General features: G+C 30.6%; 3 protein-coding genes and 1 non-coding gene across 6 annotated transcripts; 2 read left to right on the forward strand and 2 right to left on the reverse strand.

The window, feature by feature from the left end:
- Positions 1–710: 710 nt before the first annotated feature.
- On the forward strand, positions 711–4,559 carry LOC107933407 (proteasome subunit beta type-5). Its single transcript, XM_016865616.2, has 8 exons — positions 711–1,005; positions 1,094–1,234; positions 1,734–1,863; positions 2,299–2,405; positions 3,061–3,195; positions 3,306–3,409; positions 4,023–4,123; positions 4,225–4,559. The coding sequence occupies exons 2-8, from the start codon at positions 1,121–1,123 to the stop codon at positions 4,350–4,352; spliced, it is 819 nt and encodes a 272-aa protein (XP_016721105.2). The 5' UTR covers positions 711–1,005; positions 1,094–1,120; the 3' UTR covers positions 4,353–4,559.
- Positions 4,560–5,494: 935 nt separating this feature from the next.
- LOC107933405 (small ribosomal subunit biogenesis GTPase RsgA 1, mitochondrial) lies at positions 5,495–10,381 on the forward strand. 3 transcript variants are annotated; one of them, XM_016865612.2, is made up of 6 exons: positions 5,522–6,308; positions 7,748–7,969; positions 8,544–8,738; positions 8,848–9,041; positions 9,870–10,059; positions 10,325–10,381. In XM_016865612.2, the coding sequence occupies exons 1-5, from the start codon at positions 5,664–5,666 to the stop codon at positions 10,057–10,059; spliced, it is 1,446 nt and encodes a 481-aa protein (XP_016721101.1). In that variant the 5' UTR covers positions 5,522–5,663; the 3' UTR covers positions 10,325–10,381. The 3 variants fall into 3 exon arrangements, with proteins under 3 accessions (XP_016721100.1, XP_040967648.1, XP_016721101.1); XM_016865611.2 differs by lacking the exon at positions 10,325–10,381 and having other exon boundaries at positions 5,495–6,308; positions 9,870–10,208; XM_041111714.1 differs by lacking the exon at positions 7,748–7,969 and having other exon boundaries at positions 5,519–6,308; positions 10,325–10,344.
- Positions 10,382–11,267: 886 nt separating this feature from the next.
- LOC107933324 (60S ribosomal protein L17-2) lies at positions 11,268–14,108 on the reverse strand. The gene is made up of 7 exons (XM_016865512.2): positions 13,843–14,108; positions 13,702–13,738; positions 13,556–13,596; positions 12,427–12,657; positions 12,244–12,346; positions 12,088–12,155; positions 11,268–11,461 (listed from the first exon to the last, which is right to left on the reverse strand). The coding sequence occupies exons 1-7, from the start codon at positions 13,843–13,845 to the stop codon at positions 11,408–11,410; spliced, it is 537 nt and encodes a 178-aa protein (XP_016721001.1). The 5' UTR covers positions 13,846–14,108; the 3' UTR covers positions 11,268–11,407.
- LOC121228820 (small nucleolar RNA snoR74) lies at positions 12,894–13,023 on the reverse strand. The gene has a single exon (XR_005926396.1). It is a non-coding gene; the product is annotated as a small nucleolar RNA snoR74 (small nucleolar RNA).
- Positions 14,109–21,630: the final 7,522 nt, after the last annotated feature.

The following is a 21,630-nucleotide window of genomic DNA, read 5'->3' on the forward strand; positions in this document are numbered from 1 at the left end:
TCAATTTTTAATATATATTATTTTAATTTTAAAATATATTAGAAAACATGTTATATAAAATTAAAAGTTTTAACCAAATTTCAAATAAATTTCTATTTAGTTTTTATTTATCATACTTCAAATGTAACAAGTAAAAAAAACCTAATTTAACTGATTGAATTTATTAATGTTAAGTTGATTCAGTTAGGTTGTTAAGACTTAAGTCAACTGGTTAATTAGTTAGTTAAAATATGATGTTGGTTGGTATAATTTGGTTTAATAGACTTAATTAATTGAACTAACAGATATTAAGTTGATTCGATTAAATTGTTTAGACAAAAATCGATTAGTTAGTAAGTTAAAATGTGATGGGTGTTTTTACCCAACTAGCTAATTGCAGTAGTGTTATTAGAACCAAACTAATATGGTCAATTCGATTTGAAATTGGTCGGTATATCAATTTAAATAATATAATTAAATTGACATTTGATTGAATCATTCAAAATTAGTAAAAACATTAAAAATCTAGAAAAAAAATAGATGGTTGAACCTAATGAACAAATTTATAAAATTTTAATTAAATTCTATAAAATTTTTAATTATTAATTGTTAGACAGACTGTTGAATCAATTAAATTGATTAAACTAAAAATTGATAATTTAGTCTGCTGGAATAAGCTGGATCATCGGTTCAATTTTTTAAAACAGTGTATTATTGTGTTATATTGAATTGGATTCAAATTAGGGTTTAGAGTTTATAGATATTATCTGAATCCAAGCTATGAACTAAGGTCCAATTCGTCTAAATCTGGGCTTACAAAGTCAAATCACTGTTGGTTTCGGATCATATCTCGGGCCTATTCGCTATGCCCGATGACCCAAGCAAGCACGCTGTCCCTTTGCTCAAGAAAGCTCCCACTTAAATTTATCACCCCCCCCAAACCCCAATTCTCTATATTTATTTTTGCTGGATCTCATTTGATTTCTCTTTTTCTTCCCGCCGATCATCTGCAATCTGATTGAAAAGGTAATTTTCTTGAACCCCTTTTTTGTTTTCTCGGGAAATCACCATAAAAACGCTTGGAATTCCCTAATTCAATCTCTGCATTCTATAGAATTGTTTAAAGAAGAAAAAAACGAACATGAAGCTTGACACCACCGGTATGGAATCGGCGGCGCCGGTTTGGGGTTCTCATAATGAACTTGTTGATGGGTTTTCGGCTGCTCCGTCATTCGAGCTCCCAAATACTACTGATGTGAGTTAAAATTCTTGTGCTAATTAGTAACTCCCTTTTTTTTTTGTGATAGAAAAAAGGTTAAAGTAGTATGGAGGTTCCTGTACTATAGAGACCCGATCAAATTAGTCCCTCAATTATTAAATGGATCAATTTAGTCCTATACGATTAAAAAGAATTAAGTAACATTTATGGTATAAATAATTGCAGTTCAATTCCAAACAAAAAGATTTTATGAATATTAACTCTGTTAAACGGTCTAAAGATTTGCTTCAACTGCAGTTCAGTTGTAGTTTTTAACAGTAAATGTTAACTCTGTTCCAATTTGGTCTTGTTTGATTCTTTTTAATAGCACAAGGATAAATTGATTCATTAGCGGAGAGGGACTAAGTTGATGAGATCTCTAATAAGGGACCTCTTAGGTACATTAACCTAGAAAAAAAAGGGGAGATTTGTGTGTGTGTGTGTGTGTGTTTTAATTTTTAATTTTTATGATTGGTTGTTTTCTTGTGGATTGCAGTTTGATGGGTTTCAAAAAGAAGCTATTCAAATGGTGAAACCTGCTAAAGGAACCACCACACTTGCCTTTATTTTCAAGGAAGGTGTAATGGTTGCTGCTGATTCTAGAGCTAGCATGGGAGGCTATATATGTATGTCCAAGTGTCATTTTAAATTGGTTTGTGTGATGAATTTTGGATTTTATCGTTTTGATTAGAAATTTATTTGTAGGGAAATGATTTGTTAGTTGTAATCTTGGATTAAATTTTGAACTTAAGGCAATTCTTAGATGTCTTGCTTGCATTCTTTTGTTATGTTGGTCTGACTCTTCATTTTGCTTGAATTATCGTTATATTCGGACAAAGGTATTAGGGTATGACTCTCTAAGCACAAAAAATTTATGAAAATACTTGGTGTTAGACATATATTTGTGCCCTACACTCACACCTGAGTTTGAGTAACATAGTTCTTCTGCTCTTTGTTTTGCTTAAACTATCCAGTTCAATACATAACTTTCCTGCTTCATTTTGTTGGTTTTGGACACTAAGAGTGGAACTGTATCATTTATTTTTCCTGTATTTTGGCAGCATCACAGTCAGTGAAGAAAATTATTGAAATCAATCCATACATGCTTGGAACAATGGCTGGTGGAGCTGCTGACTGCCAGTTTTGGCACAGAAATCTGGGAATCAAGGTATGAATTCCTGCCATCCAAGTCCTTTTCCGTGTTAGCTTTGTTTAGCTTGTTTTGTATGGAATTGTATAGTATATCCATGGCTTTTATGCAGAATGTTTCATTTTGGCATTGTTTCTTTATGTTTTTTTGTTGGTTCTTTCACATTTCTGTTTTTCTAAAACCTTGAAAGTGCAAGTATGATACGAGTAGCATCTCAGAGGTTTCAAATGACGAGCAAATATTGTTTTCCTAAAACCCAATGTTGCTCGAACTCTTCATTTTTATTAAAGTACCAGTATCCAATGCTCTTGTCCTACGCACATTCGGATGTTGGTATATACATGAAAAACTTCCAAAAGTTGAATATACCACTTTCGGATGCATATAGCATAGAGATTAACCATTTTGAGTTCTGATTAAGCAAATTTTTATGCATGATATCAATATTAATGTCTATGACTAGATGTGTATGCAATGGTGTGTTAATAGCATAACAAACCTAGGTTTCTAGTATTTGATCTTCTTTCTTGTTACCAAAACGAATTTCCAAGGACAAAGTTGTGAAAATGAGTTGAGGCGTGGTTCCTGTTTCCGTAGGAGTTAGATGATTGGATTTAATGCATTTTATTTTCATAATTGTCTATATGAAGAGCTAATGGATTACCGTTTACAGTGCCGGCTGCATGAATTGGCAAACAAACGTAGAATTTCTGTTACAGGTGCATCAAAACTGTTGGCAAACATTCTCTATTCTTACCGTGGAATGGGACTATCAGTTGGAACCATGATTGCTGGATGGGACGAAATGGTATTTGAAACTAAATTTTACTTCATTTCTCTCCTCCGTTCCCCTTTTTTTCAGTAGCATTTGATGCATACCACTGCATGTTTTAACAAACTGCGTGTTGTGAATTCTAGGGTCCCGGACTATACTACGTGGACAATGAAGGGGGAAGGTTAAAAGGAATGCGTTTCTCTGTTGGGTCGGGTTCACCATATGCTTACGGTGTGCTGGATAATGGGTATGCATTTTTCTTCTTTCATAGTCGTTTTTGTTCCATTATTAAACAAAAACAAATGACGGGAAAGGTGTTATGGTCCTTCTAAAGTTAAGATTTGAGAGTAAGTTCATCTAATAGATATTATGGATGTACCAGTCAATTTCGACCTGAATTTGAAAACCTAATCCGATCAATCCAAATCAAATCTAAGCTAATCAGGTTTGAACTCGAAATAATTAGCTGCAATGACCTGAATTAGACCATTTCAGGCAGAATCCAAACGAAGTGATTCAAGATGATCTGAACTTGAAGTGTTCGTGGCCTGAAATGGTCTGAACCTGCAATGGTCCGACCCGAAAATTTGGCCTCCCAAAACTAATGATCTGAACTGGAAGTTCCAAAAATCTTAAAACCGAAATGAACCTATGTAGATTAACCCGACCCGTCCGATTGACAAGTCTAATTATGGATGTATTACTTGTTTGATGATAAGCAGTTAGCAAGAAACCAGTTGTGTTTAAAAGTAAGATAGCACTGCCTCAATCGGGAATTCTTTTTGTTTTTCTCTCGTATTATGCTTAGCTCTATGTATTCATGGTCATTAATTTCTATTTTTGGGTGAACTCCATACCAGCTATCGGTATGACATGTCAGTTGAAGAGGCAGCAGAGTTGGCTCGAAGAGCTATTTATCATGCCACATTCCGAGACGGAGCCAGTGGTGGTGTCGCCAGCGGTATTTCTCTCTTCCTCGAGTCTTATAATAACATTCCCTCCGTTTCTGTTTTACGCTTGTCCTTGTCCTACTTTTAACAAACTTTAATAATTCTTAACCAGTTTATTACGTGGGACCGAATGGCTGGAAGAAGCTATCAGGCGATGACGTTGGAGAACTTCACTATGGATACTATCCGGTGATGCCGAGCACGGTAGAACAGGAGATGGCCGAAGTAACTGGAGCCTAAGAGGATCGTCCTTGACCTAGACCTAATTGAAGATGTTTGCCTTCACAGATCGGCCGACGGGATTCCATCGGATCCTACAAGGACAGTTCACTGATAGACTTAGTTTGTCATTGTTGATGTTGAAATTTCTTAAATCAAATTAGTTTAAACGGGAATTTGTTTGGAAGTTATTCAGTTTCGTTTCGAATCGAGCTCGGGTTTATTTGATTTGAGCTATCAAATGAGTCGAATTTGAAGTAATTTAATCCCTGAATTGAGTCGTTGACAAGCTTAATCGGGTTTTTCTTTGTAGTTAGAATTGAAAATTTTCTATACAAACTCGAAATCAAGTATAAATAATTGAGTATGAGCATGACAGTTGAGTTCATCTTTTATTAGTTAAATGAGCAGAATAATGGTCGAAGTTATAAGAATTTTTAAAATTTTTAAGGAGGTGAAATTAAATTATAATTTTTACGATAATAAAAATATTATTTTATTATTTTATAGTTTTATAATTTTTAAAAGATTAAATTAATTTTTTATTAATTTTAGGAAATGTAAAAGTGTAATTTTATTTTTATTAATTTTAATTTTTAATTTTTTTTAAAAATTTTTCATTTTAGGAGGACTGAGTACCTGTTAATCTTCTAGCTATGCCCTGAGCGGAATTGAGTTTAATTCGAGTAAAGTTTATTTTTGGAACTTAATTCAGAAAAAACTTGTTCTTTTAATGTGTCACGTGACATAAATTTACTTTTATGAAATGAATTTTTAAAGTAAAAAAATTCCTTAATTTTTTTAAAATATCAAAAATATTAAAATTTAAGACTTTTCTAATTTTATGAAAATATACTTTTCTAAGAAGTAGGTAAAACTTAAAAAAAAAAACAAAATCAGAAAAATGAAAAAGGTATTGAAAAATTCAGAAATATTTATTTTAAAAAAACATTATTATAAAATTTTGAATTTTTTAATACTTTTAATCCCCAAAGAACTATGAGAATTATTTCAATTTAGCAATATTTCATTTTTAAAAAAAAAAATGTAATATTTTTTAATTTCTTCCTGCAGTTTCTTGAAGTTTCACTCTTTTTTTTAATGAATTTTTAAAAGAAAAAACTTTTGGTGCGACGTGGCAACTAAGGATTAACCCTCATAAATAAAAAAAAAAAACCGCGCACTGTCCGAACATAGTAAACACACATTTCCTCTTTCACTAGAAAAATGTATGAACATTCTTACTTATCGACTCTCAATTCAAAACTATAAACCTTTTTAAAGAAAAAAAATCAAAATTTTTTAACGAAATCGATTCCCCACTGAATCCCGATGCCAATCACTTCATTTTCACTGTTCCGCAGCCGTTTACCCGCCATAACCACCGTTCTCCGCCGTCACTCACCACCCTACCGCCACCTCTTTATCGTCTCCGCCAAACAGACCCCTTCCAATCCAAGACAAAGCGTATCCAAGAAACCCCAACCCAACAAGAATCTCCTCAAGGCTAAACACACCTTCAAAGATTACTCCTCCTTAGCTCCCGTCCTTGCCCCTAATGAAACTCCATCTCTTTCCGATTCTCAAGCCGTCGGCGCCGTTGCCGCTGCCCAAGCCAATTTCATGCGGGTCATAGTTCAACGGGAACCGGAGGATGGTATGAAAACTGGGTTGGAGTTGCTTTGTGTGGTGAGGGCAGTTTTGAAGAAGATAAAGAGGAGGGTTTTGGTTGGGGATAAGGTGGTGGTTGGTTCGATTGATTGGGTGGAACGGCGTGGGGTTATTGAGAATGTGTTTCAACGGAGTTCTGAGATTGTTGATCCGCCGGTTGCTAATGTCGATCGCTTGCTCGTGCTTTTCTCTATGGAACAGCCGCCGGTGGAGCCGTTTATGCTTACGAGATTCTTGGTTGAAGCTGAGTCTTATAGGATTCCACTCACGCTTGCTTTGAACAAAACGGAACTCGTTGATGAAGAGGTTCGAAGCTTTGACGCTCTTTTGATTGTAATTTACCATAAACTGTTAGTTGCAGATGTTACTTGCACTAGGGCGAGTCGAAGAAATTGTTATATTCAATTGTTTTAAGCTTATTGACAATTGTTAGTTGCAATGTTACTCGGAGTCGAGCGTTAGTGTCGGCCTGTAATGTTACACCGAGTGGAGTGTCGGCCTGTCGGGTACAGTATGCATTCCCCATGTCCGAATATGTATTGACAATTGTTAGTTGCAATGTTACTAGGAGTCTAGTGTTACAGTTATTGTTGGCCTGTTGGGTATAATATGCATTCCCCGAATATGTATCCATGTCTAAATACGTCTTAACAATTGTTAGTTGCAATGTTACTTGGAGTTGAGTGTTAGTGTCGACCTGTTAGGGACAATATGCATTCCCTGTGTCAAGTTTGTATTGACAATTGTTAGTTGCAATGTTACTTGGAGTTGAGTGTTAGTGTCGACCTGTCGGGTAGGTACAATATGCATTCCCCATGTCTGAATATGTATCCATGTCTGAATATGCATTGACGATTGTTAGTTGCAATGTTACACGGAGTCGTGTGTTAGTGTTGGCCTGTTGGGTTGACAATTGTTAGTTGCAATGTTACTTTCCTGTTGGGTACAATATTCATTCCCCGTGTCCGAGTATGCATCGAAAATTGTTAATTTCAATGTTACTTGGAGCCGAGTGTTAGTGTCGGCCTGTTGTGTACAGTATGCATTCTATACGGTTATATCTAACTTTTTCTAAGTTTTTTTTTGAAGTATCATATACCATGTTCAAATGTATATTGATATAAATGTACATTGATATGAGTGTTGGATGAGTACTTTTAAGAAAAATGAAAATTCGAAGCAAGATAGGTTGTTCATTTCACATGTTCGTTATGGCATTGTAATTTGACTTGTTCTTAGCAAGTTTTTTATCCTATAAGACATAGTAATTAGATCAACAGATTAGGGGCAATTAGTTAAGAGAAAATCAAATGGAAATTTACACACACACATATACTAGTAGCTCTAGTCTATTATTTGAGCTTCTGTAGTTGTTTGTTTATAATAAAGAAATGGATGTTCTTCATCTCATGAAATATTCTATGTTAGTTGGAGTCAGGCTTGAGTGTTAAATTACGGTATCTGTAGGACATGGGTGTGTTTAATCTTTTCTAATTTTTCAATATATTTGAGAAGTACTTGAAGGGTCGTGTTCTTCTACTATTGTATAAATTTGTGTTGGGATATAGGTCATGTCCTTGAAGTACAAGGGTACTTCAAAAAAAATTAAAAGTTGGTGCAACAAAACATTGAATTCCTCAATTTTCTGTTTTATAATCTATGAATCACATTTACATTGTCAAATAACATTTGTGTGATTCCCTTGGCATATGTGCATATTGGGGGACTTTGAAATGCTTTTGCAGACTCTTTTCGCATGGAAGAATAGGTTGCGAAGCTGGGGCTATGAACCGGTCTTTTGCAGTGTTGAGACCAAAAACGGACTTGATTCTCTTGCATTTTACTTGAGGGATCTAACAACTGTAATTGTTGGTCCTAGTGGGGTTGGGAAATCAAGCCTTATCAATGTTCTTCGAAGTGATCACCGCGCTACTGATTCCCTTGAAGGAGATAATTTGTTTGATCCCGTGGGTTTGTTTCCTTATTCCTTAATACTTCATTTTCGTTTTTCCTTTGAGTTGAGAATGTTAAGTGTGGATTATATATATTGATAATTGCAGGTGGAGTTGCTAGGGTTTAGAGCGATGAGTGCTATATATATGTACATGTATGTATATATTGCTTTTTTATTTTTTGGGGGGGGGGGTTAAATTACACGGGTAGTCACCCAACTACAGTAAAAAAATTTTGGTTACCAAACTATTCAATTTTATCTTTTTTTGTCTGCAACTTTTAAAATTGGCATAATAGCACCTTTGACCCTCAACATTTATAAAATATGTCAATTTAGTCTTGATTCTAAAAAATTTAATCCTTAACATTTACACATTATGTAATTTAGTCCTTTTTGTAGTTTTGCTTTTCTTTTAGGTTGAGAACAATAAGTGCTATATATATATATGTATGTATATATTGATAATTTGGCGTCAGGTTGGTAGGGTTTGAATTTGAACTTTCATGCCTTACAAGCCACTTGCTACAAGGCCAAGAGGTTGTTAGTTTCGTATATTTCTCTTCCTTAAAGAACATCTCTTTCTGTAGATTTCAGGCAGCAAGTGGTTTGAAGATCAGAGGGTTGGGGAGGTCTCGACAAGAAGTGGCAGAGGGAAACACACTACGCGACATGTTTCGTTGCTTCCACTATTGGGAGGGGGCTATGTTGCCGATACTCCGGGGTTTAATCAACCCAGCTTGTTGAAAGTGACAAAGCAATCTCTTGCACAAGCTTTTCCTGAGGTTGTTTGCCTGCTAATTGTGATATTTTACACAATTTGGTTGCACTTGACCTTCTATTTGCGCTTTTTGTGGCATCCGATGTCTTTGTTCTGATCTTTTTCTTTTTCAGATTCGGAAAATGCTAAAAGACAGTGAACCTGCAAAATGCTCATTCAATGATTGCTTACATCTTGGTGAACCTGGGTGCATTGTGAAAGGGGATTGGGAAAGATATCCATACTATTTCCAACTTCTCGATGAGATCCGAATCAGAGAGGAATTTCAGTTGAGGACATTCGGGACCAAGAGAGAAGGTGATGTCAGGTATGTAAGACTAAAACTATATTACTCCGATTCTTCATTTTTTTTTTAAATTAGTCATCCCTAAAACCTGACTTTGGCGCATATCCAGACATAGGTATTTGTAGGCTCTCCAAATACATAGAAAAACCTTACAAAAAAGCTTAACATGTTCTTGTCATACGCATACTTGTTCAGACACTTGCATCCAAATCCGAGAAATATAATTGTTTACATTTCTGAAAATGGTAGTCTAGTGAGATGCCTAGATTCTAAACTTTACTCTTCTAAACAATGTTTTATTACAATGCACATTTCTTTTTTGTTTTTTTCATTAAGTATCGTTAATAATTTAATAAAAGACACTTTTTATAGTAAAAGTACCATGGAGGCTCCTGTATTAGGATTCGAATTGTATTTTGTCCCTACTAGAAAATGGGTAAATTAGTCCCTATATGTTAGATCAAATACCAAATTGGTTCTTTCTATTAAAATTTTCCTTCATTTGTAGTACCTGGTGTGACGGATGGAATAACCAAACAGTATTTCATTCTAATATATAAGGATCAATTTTTAATACGAGGACCAATTTGTTATTTGATCTAATGTATAGGGATTAATTTTCCTATTTAGTAAAGCAATTACTAAATCCGACCTTTAATATAGGGGCGTACTTTTACCTACTTTTTTATTTTGCTATGCTATGACTTCTCATTTTTCTTGAAGTACTTGTATCCAACATGTGTCTGACATTCATACCTGAGTTCGAGTAACATATATCTTCTTTTTCGAATCAGGAACCTGTGAATATATTTTTGCTTTTGGTTTTGGAATCTAAAATGCCATTTGCAGGTACAAAGTGGGAGATATGGGTGTTCAGCAAGCTGAACCTCGATTGGAACCGAAGAAACATCGAAGGCAATCGCGGAAAAGGATTAATCAGTCGTTATTAGATGAATTAGATGAACTTGAGGATGATGATGATAGCTTAGACTTAGAAAATGACCCAATTATTAGAGCAATAGAGAATGAAAACCAGTAGGTTAATTCACTGGCCTTTTTATTGCACAGTGTAAAAATGACGAGGTTTTGACTCTGAACCAGTCAATGAAGAGCATCTAAATCTCTTGTATCCATGAAAGAGATTTGTGCAGTTTTTTATACATAAACCCTCATCTGTTTGGTTTTTCACTAGTTCATTCTTTTCTCTAATGATTTTAGGCTTAGAGTTTATGAATAAACAACCGGATTGCATCGGATTTATTTATTTTTCCGAGCAATATTTTAAGAAATAAAACGTTAAAAAGGTGTTATGAAGGTGCCTCTAGATTGTATTTTGTTTCATGTACTTAAAATATAGTAAAAAAATAGGTAAAAGATAAGCAAATTAATTCCAGTATTTTAGATAAAGGAATAGATCATTTCTGATAAAAATTTTATTCATTGATATTATAAAAAATTAGTATAAATGATAGAATAAGTAGACAGTGATATGTGTTATATGTATGTATTTTATATTGGTATACATAGATCAAAATTTTTTGAAAGGATCAAAAATTCAACTTTTAATACAGATATCTTATGATATTTTTATTGAAATAAACATATTAAAACCGGACAAAATTAAGTTAAAAATTTTTAAATTTTTAAGACATCAAATTTTATTCAATTTGGATCTATTCTAATTCATTTTGATTATAAAAATTAACAATTGAAGACTCGATATTAATTCGACACAAATCTAAATTAACTCCTTAAACTTGAAATAATCAAAACTCAAACTTGTTCGGAACTCAGTAATAACTAGAGTTGAAAATTCTAATCTGCAAAACTCGAATAATTCAAGTCCAAAAAATTTTAACTTAATAACAACCTTAACTCAAAATTTGCTTAAATCAAAATAATTCAAAATTTTTAAAACCTAAATTAACTTAAAACCAAACCAACCCAATTAACAAACCTTGTTTTATATTAAAAGTTATATTATTAACAAATGAATGTATTTAGAATTTGGTGTAATTCAGTATAATTACTGATTTAAGTATTAAATTTAAAACATCGCAGCATCAACTTCAAAATTTGAGAATTCAAACTTTAAATGCGTAATATCCTCTCCTATTTAATTAGGAAGTGCATACAAAATTAATCTTTTGAGTCTATATGCATATGCATTTAGTATATAAATGAAACATAACACAAAACATTGTAATTGAGACAAAATCTCCAAGAAAAACAAAACTCAAGACAACATTTGACTAAAACATGCTTTGAAATAAAAGAAACCATCCAACACATCTTAATGTCAAAAACTTCTTCAAAAATAATGTATGATATCCAAAGACCAGAAATCACTACATTAACTGATTTGATAAAGTTTCAAACTTTTTCACTCAAGAAGAAGCTGGGGACTTCTTGGACTTGCTCGCTGCCAATTGAATCTCAGGCTGAAAGCAAAAAAGGAGGATGATTAATCAACAATATACGAAAACCATATAGATATTTTTGTTCTATGTTGCTCCGAGTAACTCATAACTTTTTCTCGAAGTATCCATGTCAAATACTCAATGTTTGAATGCATATAAGGATAATTCATATCCGAATATAGATATGAAGATATGACTCTCCAAATATGAGAAACTTTCGAGTATACTTAGACCTGTGAATTCTGACCTGAATCTGAAAAACCAACCAGATCGACTCAAATCCAAAACCAATATAACCTAATTTGGCCATAAAAGCGAACGACCCAAACCCAAACTTGAATCTTGAATGACAAACCCAAAACAACCCCAACCTAAAATGGCTAGAGCTTGAAATGACCTGAACCTAGAATGACTTGAATCCGAAATTACCCAGACCTGAAGTAACTTGAATCCAAAATAATCCAAAACCCAAAAGGACTCTAAAAAATTTTGAAACAGAAATGATATGACCCAAAACTAACCCGATCCGCTCAATTGACAGGTCTGAGCATACTTGTGTCATTTACAAGAATGTATCTTTAACACTCACACCCAAGTCCAAGTAAACATAGTTTACTCTTAGGAAACATAAGTTTAAATCAACTCACCTCTTTTTTGACAGGTTCTTCCTTCTCGGACAAAATCAACTCAATGTGGCAAGGAGAGGACATGTAAGCTGAATGAAAAGATTCAGAGTCCTATTAACACATGAAAACAAATAAACCCTAAAAAAATATATGCATATTGATGGTTCCAATACATACGGTTGATTCTTCCATGAGCTCGGTAAGTACGACGTCTTTGTTTTTGGGCCTGGTTAACCTGGATGTGAGAAATATGGAGTGCATCGACGTCTAAACCCTTAACCTGGGAGATTAATATCAAATTGTTAGGAAAGGAAAGCAATGGAGTTGATCATGAAACTAGAAACCATAGAGTAGAAATACCTCGGCATTACTCTCAGCATTCTTCAGCAAATCTAGAATGAACTTTGCTGATTTTACAGGCCAGCGACCTTGTCCGTTAGAATGCCTGTTCTTTGCTTGTGCTGTACGTCCAACACCACCACAAAAGCGTCGGAATGGTATGGCTTGCTTGTGGGCCATAACATCCTCCAAATACCTTTTAGCCTTAACCAATGGCAACTTTCTAATGGCGAAAGCTGTCTCCCTTGTGTTCTATAGAACAATAACTAGATATAAGACTCATTGACGATGACCGTCAAACTAAAACAGCACATAATGAGAACGATCAACCAAAAAAAAAGGACGGGGAATATATCATAAAACTGATACTTTGATAGTTCACAAAGTGCACCAACCAAACATTGAGACATGCCAGCAAAAACAATTGAGCAAACTCATTCTCAAATCACAGCTAACTCGAAAACTAAATTCTTTTCCAAAGAATTTCAAAATGTTGCATCATTTACTGAACCTTAAGTTACCGAGAAAATCCAGAGGTTCACCCAATAATAATGCGAGTAATCTCCCTGAAGTTTACGAGAGCCTTGTTCGAAAATGGCAACAAGACCCTGCTTTTTTCATCAGGTTTAAGAACTTAAATACTAGACCAAAAAAAAAATCTAGAACCATAAGCAACAAGTTCTAAAAAAAGACTATCCAAAATCACTTAAAAATCCTTCCCAACCATATTCAATAATTTGATCCAATTATTAACTACGATCAATTCAATTATACATATATGACATGTTTAATAAACACGATTCACAACACATTACACTCCTAAGAAAAAGAACTCAGGTTCGAATTCTAGAGATGACATTGTTGAAGGTACAAGGTGAAACCCGAAAATATCAATCTACATGGTCCGTAAAATGGACATGGAAAATTCTTTGGTTCCACCAAAAGAAAAAAAAACACGATTAACACAACAGAGTTAAACATACTGTGTGTATATATATGCTGATTTCACTCTTCATTCATTAGCACAACATGATTTACTGGATCTTCAACAATACATGATAGACATAGGTTTCTAAACAACAAGCCAACAAATACCCAGAACTTAATATCAATAACTAGATAAAAATTATATCGGGTTTGATGATATTACCTTGAAATGAACCCTAAGATCAGAGCCCCTTGCCTTGCAGGCTGCACAGAACCAACACCAAGCACCATTAGTTTCCAAGAAAAAAAAACTAGGGATTCTTTAGAAAAAGGGGGAAATGCAGAAAAAAATATTAAATGGGTATTTACATTTGGTGGGATTATCGGGTTCCTTCGAATACTTCACCTGCAAAACGATTCAAAACAATATTGTTTTTAATGTTAATATAAAAAGGGAAAAAAAAGATTTAGAATTGAAATTAAGGAAGTGATTGAAGGAAAAACGAGCACCATGGCTGCTGATATGTGATCTGAATGAAGCCTCTGTTGCTGCTCAAGAGTGCTTCAATTGGGAGGTCTGCCTAGCAGTATCAAAGCGGCGAATTGAGAGTAATGGCGCAAATATATAGATTCTAGGGTTTTTAAATGGTTTCTTTCTGGAATAATTACGCTTTACTCCCTCTACTATGCTAAAATCTTGATTTAATCTTTCTATTTTAATTTTATCATCTATTTTTTATAATCTTTCAGTAGGTTCAAAATTGATAGTAGGAGCCAAGCCATAAGTTTTTCTGGGGGTGAGATTATGCTATACATTTTTATGGAAGCTTATATTTTTATAATTTTTAAAAGGATTAAATCGAAATTTTATTATTTTTAGGAATGAAATTATAATTTCACTATGCATCAACTTGTAAATTCATAAAAGTTAGAGTTTAAAACAAAATTTTTCTATCTACCCTCCCCTGTTTGATAACTAGTTCGGTATCAGAAAAAAAATTAATAACACAATTAATTATGGCTAAATGTTCAAATTAAGGCTCAATCACTTAGAGGTTATTCGTATATGGTTTAAACCTTTTAAAATGGCCAAATAAAGGCTAAATCTTTTCGGAAGTGCTTAGATAAAATATTTTCAACTGTTGTATATGGTTTCAATTTTTTTTTCATACAGTATTTGATTTAATTGTTATTGGCTCAATGTTTTATTCTAAACACGTGAAACATATTACAAGCTAAACTGAAGTGCGTGAAAAGCTCTCATTTGAACACTTTCGTAAAGATTTAGCCCTTTATATGACTGTTTTGAAATGTTCCCTGAGTAACTCCTAAAAATTTTAGCATAATTTGAATATTTAACCGTTAATTGATGTTGCTAAAGTGACAACATGAAAACATTTTTCGTTCTTTTGTTCAGCCAATAAAAACTTTGCATATCAACCGACTGCTGAAAACCATTTAAATAATTAATAAATTTCTTTTAACTGTAATAATTAATAGTTTTATTAATTTAAATAAACTAATAACATTATAAAAATAAATGGACCAAATTATATTAAATTAAAATAAAGGGATTAAAACTTAAATTTCAATGTAATAGAAAGACTACAACCAGAATTAAACCTTTCCTTTTTCAAGCTTAGATTTAGGACAATTTGGATAGAAAAATTATGGATCCAATGCTAAGAGATCTTTGACAGCCCAATTACTACTGGGTAAAGGCCCAATGCCAATTTCAACCTACAAAGTAAGAAAATTTATTTGAAAATTTTACATTTTAATTTATTTTTAATCGAAACCGTCAATATCGTACCGATAGATATATTGTTTTTATTATATATCGATATGTATTGATATAGGCATGTTTCGGTGTTTCTTATGTACCATTTTGAGCATTAAATATATATAATTATAATTTAGTTTCAAGATTTTTAATAAAAAAAATATTATATAAAATGTAAATATAGCTTAATTATACATGTTTATATGAAAAAATACAAATAAAATTATTAATTGAGTTTAATAACTTAATTTAAAGATTATAACTTATTTTTAAATGTAATTACGAAAAAATTAATAACCAGAAAAAATTAAATATAATTTAAAATATCTAAATCTGGTTAATAATCTGTATCCATCGATATAAGTGAATACATTCAAAATGAACTGCTATCAGAATGACAAAAAAATCGAATAAAAATTTCTAATAATGTAATCACGTATGTTCGTGTGTGGAAACTATGCATTTAGTTAGCACATATAATAAATAATGGAACGTAGGGTTTGAAACTAATTAATAATAACATATAAAATATGTACGATATTAAAATGAAAAAAATTTATGAGTTGAATGAAATTTAAACACGTAAATACATCATATTGAGAATACTAAATGCATTGCAATTGTTTATTGTGGTATTGTCATCAATATTGAGTTAGTGTCGAATTGACTTGTAACTTGATTTGTTCATGGGTCGAGTTACTTGCCTAAGCCTAAAGGTTTGTCCGAAATTTGAGAGGGTATAAGCAAAAACATTAGGCCCGAAAAATAAACTTGGACAAAAAAAATTATGCCTATTTAAAATATGAGTCGAGCTCAGGTTGAACATTCAACGCACTACCTTTTTTAAGTTTGTAATATTTTATATTATGTTATTTTTATATATTACATAATTTATAACACAAACTATTATAATGTGAATATTAAAAAATGTTAAGATCACTATATATAAAATTTTAATAAATATATATAATTATTTTTTAAAAAATAATATGGGTGATCCTAAAATGACCTTAAGTTAGCCATTCACAAATATGGTAGGCTTAGGCAAAATTTTATGCCCATATTTTAGGTCGAGTTTGGGCAAATGTCTAATCTCAACTCGACCCAACCCATAAAAACCTCTATTTGTGATATCAACTCAATCAATAACATTATTAATATATATAATTGATGAAAATAATAAAATATGCATAACACAGTTAAAATATAAATACCATATCAAAAAAAAGGTTTGGGCACAATACTAAATTTAATGTTTTATTAATGTAAATAATATGGGTTTGGGCACATGCAAATTTTTATTGGCTTCTTTTAAGAAATAAAAAGATTAAGTACCCTCAAATTGACTCATAATACCAGCTCAATCAGGGGTTTTGTTGAGTGTTGTTGTGTATCTGGTTTCTCAATGAGGGTAATTTTCCTATTTATATAATACGTTATAGGTAGGCCTTCATGCATGCCAACATGTATTCTATCTTAAGATTAACATGTGTTCTCTAAGTGCGGATTTGCTTGCATGATGATGCGAGCTATGCAAGCTATCATTATTGGAGTAAAGGGGATTGGGTTGGTTATAGTCAAGTAACTGGATAGCGAGTCAGTAATGACGAATACCATAACAGACTTAAATAATAGTATAAATATAATAATATTTTAATATTTAATATTATTCTAAATAATAAATTAGATTTGGTCCAACTTAACTTCAACTTGAAGGAATAAAAAAAATCAAATTGTAATTTGACCTATAAAATTTTAAATTTCAAGAGATTTTCCCCTTTTAAAAAGAAAAATTCATTGAAATTTTCTTTGTGAATTGGCTAACGTAAGTAATGTTCAACGATCCAACCACTATTGACAAAAATAAACCATTTTTGGACCAATTTTTGATACATTAATGACAAAATTGTTCATATATTCGAATTCCGTTTTTATTATTTTATATTTTATAACCATACGGAGAGGGGTGAAATTAGAAAAATTTTCTAGAAATATAATTAAATTGTATATTTTTATAAAAATTAAAATATAATTTTATAATTTTCAAAGGATTAAATAAAAAATTTATCAGAAACAAAAGTATGGCCCAAGGATCCATTGCCTCTTATCACAAAAGTCTTTTTCACATATGGTTTATGGAGAGAATCAAATGACAATTATCCTTACCTAATAAGATGTATAATTAAATTTATGTGGGTTATCGACAGGTGGTTTATAGTATAAAAATTAAGGGTTAAGGATGAATTTAAAGGGTAGACAGGGGTCTTGGCCCCCAAAATAAAAAATTATCAGTTCAGCCCCTTTATAAATAATGAAATTACATACTAATATATGGTGAAAATTGAACTTTAAACCCTCAAAATGAAAAAAAAATGTTTTGTCTCTTAAGAAAGGATGAAATCATAAATTAATAAATCATAAATTTATATTTTAAAATTGAATAAAAGTACTATGAAGGCCATTATATTAGGAGTCGAATTGCATTTTATCCATTTTACTAAAACAACGAGTAAATGGGTAAATTGGTCATTTTGTTAAAAATTTTATTCATTTTCACTATTAAAAATTAATCATTATATGCCAGCATGAGTTACACCTGGCACGCCACGTGTAATTATTTAGTTATTTTATTAACCATGTCAATTTTTAATAATAAAAATTGACAAAAAAAATTATCTGAAAAGATCTATTCACCCTTTAATACAATGTACAATACAATATCTAATTTCCTTTACCAAAGAACACCTTGAATGTCAACATCCAAAGTTGTTGGGTTCGTTGTACCAACAACTTGAAAGTTGTAGGTGTCAAACACGTTTCATTCAATTTATAATTTTAGATAAAATTTGCATCTAATTTTGCAATATAAATCAAATTAAATTTTAGAAAATTAGGCAATATAATAGACTTTTTTTAGAAAAAACTAGATTTTTTTTATATTTGTGCTAATTTAAAAATAATATATATAAACTAGTTTTTTTATTCCATTTTATTATATATATTAATTGGAATTTAATATATTTTTAATATTCTAAATATATTATATTACAGTATTTTGAATGATAAAATTAAAAATATTATTGGATTTTAGTTATAGTATAATTAAAGAAATTGAATTTTTTTATTAATATGGAATATATATCCATAAATTAATTAAGTTGAATAATTAAAAATATTGTTCATTATACTAAATAAATAAGCGAAATTATTTTGAATTAATTGTAATTTTATTTAAATTTAAATTGAGAAAATACTATATAATATTAAAATATAAATACAGTATATAATGTATTTAGATTTAATGGTGTACAATGCATGTTTAGGTAGAGATTTAATGGTGTACAATGCACGTTTAGGTAGAGAAAATATTTTGATTAAAGAAATTTGACTGAGTCCATTTGTATTTAAAATCCATAAATTTGTTCAGTAGAATATTTGAAATTGTCATTTCCTTTATATACTGACATAAAAAATAATTATCAGGAGATGAGGACGAGAGTTCGAATACACTGAGACGTATTATCTTCGTATTTAAAGGTTCAGGAGAAACTATAAATAGTTTTAAGCATTGTATTAGAAAGAACAGATAGTTAATAGTTACAAACAATCAATATTGAATATATTTTATTAGGGTAAATTGCATTAATAGTCATCTAACTAGTAGTAAATTTCTTTATTATTACTAAACTATGAAAAGTTACAAAATTATTATCTAATTATTAGTAATATTCTTTTTTGATCACCGAATTATAAATGTTACAAAATAGTCACTCAACTATTCAAATTTGTCTTTTTTGGTCACCAGTTGGCTAACGGTGACGACTTTTAAAATTGACACTATAACGACTTTTAAAATTGACACTATTGTGTCATTTGATTTTTTTTATTTATAATTTTACTTTCCTTTGTGATATTTTCACCTAAAAAGCTAAAAAAATGCATCAGTTGAATTTGATTGAAAATATAGAAAAAATGAAAACACCAAAAAATCAAAGATAATAATTTTCATATTTTTCTTTCTTTTCAAATTAACCCTCTATGTCATAAATAAAGCAAAACCATAAAAAAATACACAATGTGTAAATGTTGAGGGTTAATTTTTTAAAAATAATACTAAATTAACATAATTTATAAATATTGAGGGTTAAAGTTGTTATTATCCAATTTTAAAAGTTATTAGGCAGGGACCAAAAAGACAAAATAGATTTAATAGTAATATATAATTGATTGCTTGTAAACTTCGACTTCTGAGGGTATGAAGTAGGTAGCAATGGGGTTAGGTAGATAAAGGATAGCCATATCTCATCCTTTCAAATATTTTTTTATATAATATAAAGAAATATATATTTAATAAACATAAAATAGTATAGTAAAAATAATATTTATATATATATTGAGAGTTAAAAAATATATTCAGAATTGAAATTACATGTTAAAAAATATAAATCTAAGAATATTTTTTTTATTAAATTCTGGTTTTGGTCTCTTTATTAAGTTCTAATTCGGGTTTTACCGCTTATAATTTATTTGATATAATTTGATTATTTTACTTATTAGTTAATCAAAATAGTTACTAACGTTAATAATTTAGATTGTGGGTTCGAACACGTTTTTTTTCGATTTAAAGGTTGAGGAAGGATATGAGTAAATATATACATTGTATAAAATAAAAACAAATTGGGCTAAAAAGTTGGCACTTTTTATTATTATTATAAAAACGCCATTTTTAGTGACATTTTTGGATAAAAAACGTTGCAAATATATATCATTATTGGCTCTAAGCAAAAAACACCGCTATAAGTCGTTATATAGTGGTGTTTGTGGAAATAGTGCTGCAAATAGTACATATTTAGCGGCGTTTGATGCTACGCGCAACAAAGGTACACATAATGGGAGCAGCATTAACGGCGTTTTTTCTACCACAAAAGGTAAAAATAGCAACATTTATAAATTAAATTTTAAGTTTTAGCATGTTAGAGGAACCAAAATAATAATTTAACCCTTTTTTAAAGACTGTCTACTTAATATCTTCGACATTACTTAAAACCTTAAAAGTTTATGCTATAATAAAATGTTTTTTAAAATTCAGTGTATCGAGTCAAGTGATATCAACTCAAAATATAAAAATACGAAAAAAAAATAATTTTCTCTATAAATGGAGAATTTATATTATAAAAGTATTTTTGACATTGAAGTTTTATATATATTTAAAAAAAAAACTTCTTAAATAAAAATATTTTTAATCAAATTTTACTATTTATTTTCAAAATAAACAACTACCTTTATTAAAAATATATTACCACTCTCTTTTACAAACTATCATTTTATTCTCACATATTTTCTTTCTTTCACTAAATTGAGTCTTAGTTCGATTGGCATAGGTATTATTGCCAATGTAAGAGGACGTGAGTTTGAGTACATTAAAACACATTATCCTCCTATTTATGAGTTGGGGAGTAACTATGAACAGTTTTAAGCATTGTTTAAAAAAAACACCAAATATGGTCAAAACCTACCTATAATGAATTTTAGTGTATTCAAAGTGAATAGCATTATTTGTTTATAAAAATGTGTATGGAACTTTTGAATTTTGCAAAAATTGGAGCAAAGTCCAAATGGTACTAAACAAATAGTAGGCTACAAATACTTTTAGGCAACTCTGCTTTTAAGATTATATTTACTTGACTAATGTTTTTGAATAATTTTATGGTGCAGGTTGCTTGCATTTGAGAATGTTTCAACCTCTAAATTCCAACTTTTTTTTATGATTTTTTTAGTGAATGCATTTGAGATGTCTCTCTATTATAAATATTTATTAAATTAATCCTTTTACTATTAAAAAATTAAATAAGGTCAAATTGGAATATAGTTAATATTTACTGTTTAAAAAATATAATTTATTGTTTGACAAAGTTAGTATTTTTGAAGTTTTTATGGTTTTGTAAATGAACTGCATATAATAAATGTTAATTCTGTTACAATTTGGACTTATTTGATTTTCTTTAATAATATAGGGACTAAATTGATCTATTTAATAATAGATAGACTAATTTAGTCAAATCCGTATAATAAAAGGACCTCCCATGTACTTTAACCTATTTTTTGTATATGATTATTACATTCGTTCATGATTAAATTCGAAATTGAATCCTTAAATTAGAGGTAAGCTCTTATCTATCCACAAAAGTTGATTACGAGGATGAATGGTAATCGGAACTGGGAGGCCTTGCCTCACCACAAAATTTTTGAAATTTTTGTTAGATCCCTGAAAGTTTTTTGAAAGTTTTAATTAGTACCTCAAGTTTTTTGAAAATTTTAATTAAATCCTCAGTAATTAGTCAAAATTCACAACTTTTTAAACTCGAGATTTTGATTATTACAATAATAACAATACCGATTAAGTTAAATTTCAACCAATTTTAAACTTAATGAATCTTAATAATAGGTTACGTTATATATATATATATTCAAATTACAATCTCTTTCAATAAAGAAAAAAGAACTAACAAACAAAA

The sequence above is a fragment of the Gossypium hirsutum genome, chromosome A04 (genome assembly GCF_007990345.1).
Source record: "Gossypium hirsutum isolate 1008001.06 chromosome A04, Gossypium_hirsutum_v2.1, whole genome shotgun sequence".
Lineage (NCBI taxonomy): Eukaryota > Viridiplantae > Streptophyta > Magnoliopsida > Malvales > Malvaceae > Gossypium > Gossypium hirsutum.

Coding starts and splice junctions, on each gene's coding strand:
- LOC107933405 (XM_016865611.2), top strand. CDS start 5,664: ATGCCAATCACTTCATTTTCACTGTTCCGCAGCCGTTTACCCGCCATA. Junction 6,309..7,747: donor CGGAACTCGTTGATGAAGAG/GTTCGAAGCTTT, acceptor ATGCTTTTGCAG/ACTCTTTTCGCATGGAAGAA. Junction 9,042..9,869: donor AAGAGAGAAGGTGATGTCAG/GTATGTAAGACT, acceptor TGCCATTTGCAG/GTACAAAGTGGGAGATATGG.
- LOC107933324 (XM_016865512.2), bottom strand. Junction 13,597..13,701: donor ACCCGATAATCCCACCAAAT/GTAAATACCCAT, acceptor GGTTCTGTGCAG/CCTGCAAGGCAAGGGGCTCT. Junction 12,347..12,426: donor ATGCTGAGAGTAATGCCGAG/GTATTTCTACTC, acceptor TTAATCTCCCAG/GTTAAGGGTTTAGACGTCGA.
- LOC107933407 (XM_016865616.2), top strand. CDS start 1,121: ATGAAGCTTGACACCACCGGTATGGAATCGGCGGCGCCGGTTTGGGGT. Junction 1,864..2,298: donor TAGCATGGGAGGCTATATAT/GTATGTCCAAGT, acceptor GTATTTTGGCAG/CATCACAGTCAGTGAAGAAA. Junction 3,196..3,305: donor TTGCTGGATGGGACGAAATG/GTATTTGAAACT, acceptor TGTGAATTCTAG/GGTCCCGGACTATACTACGT.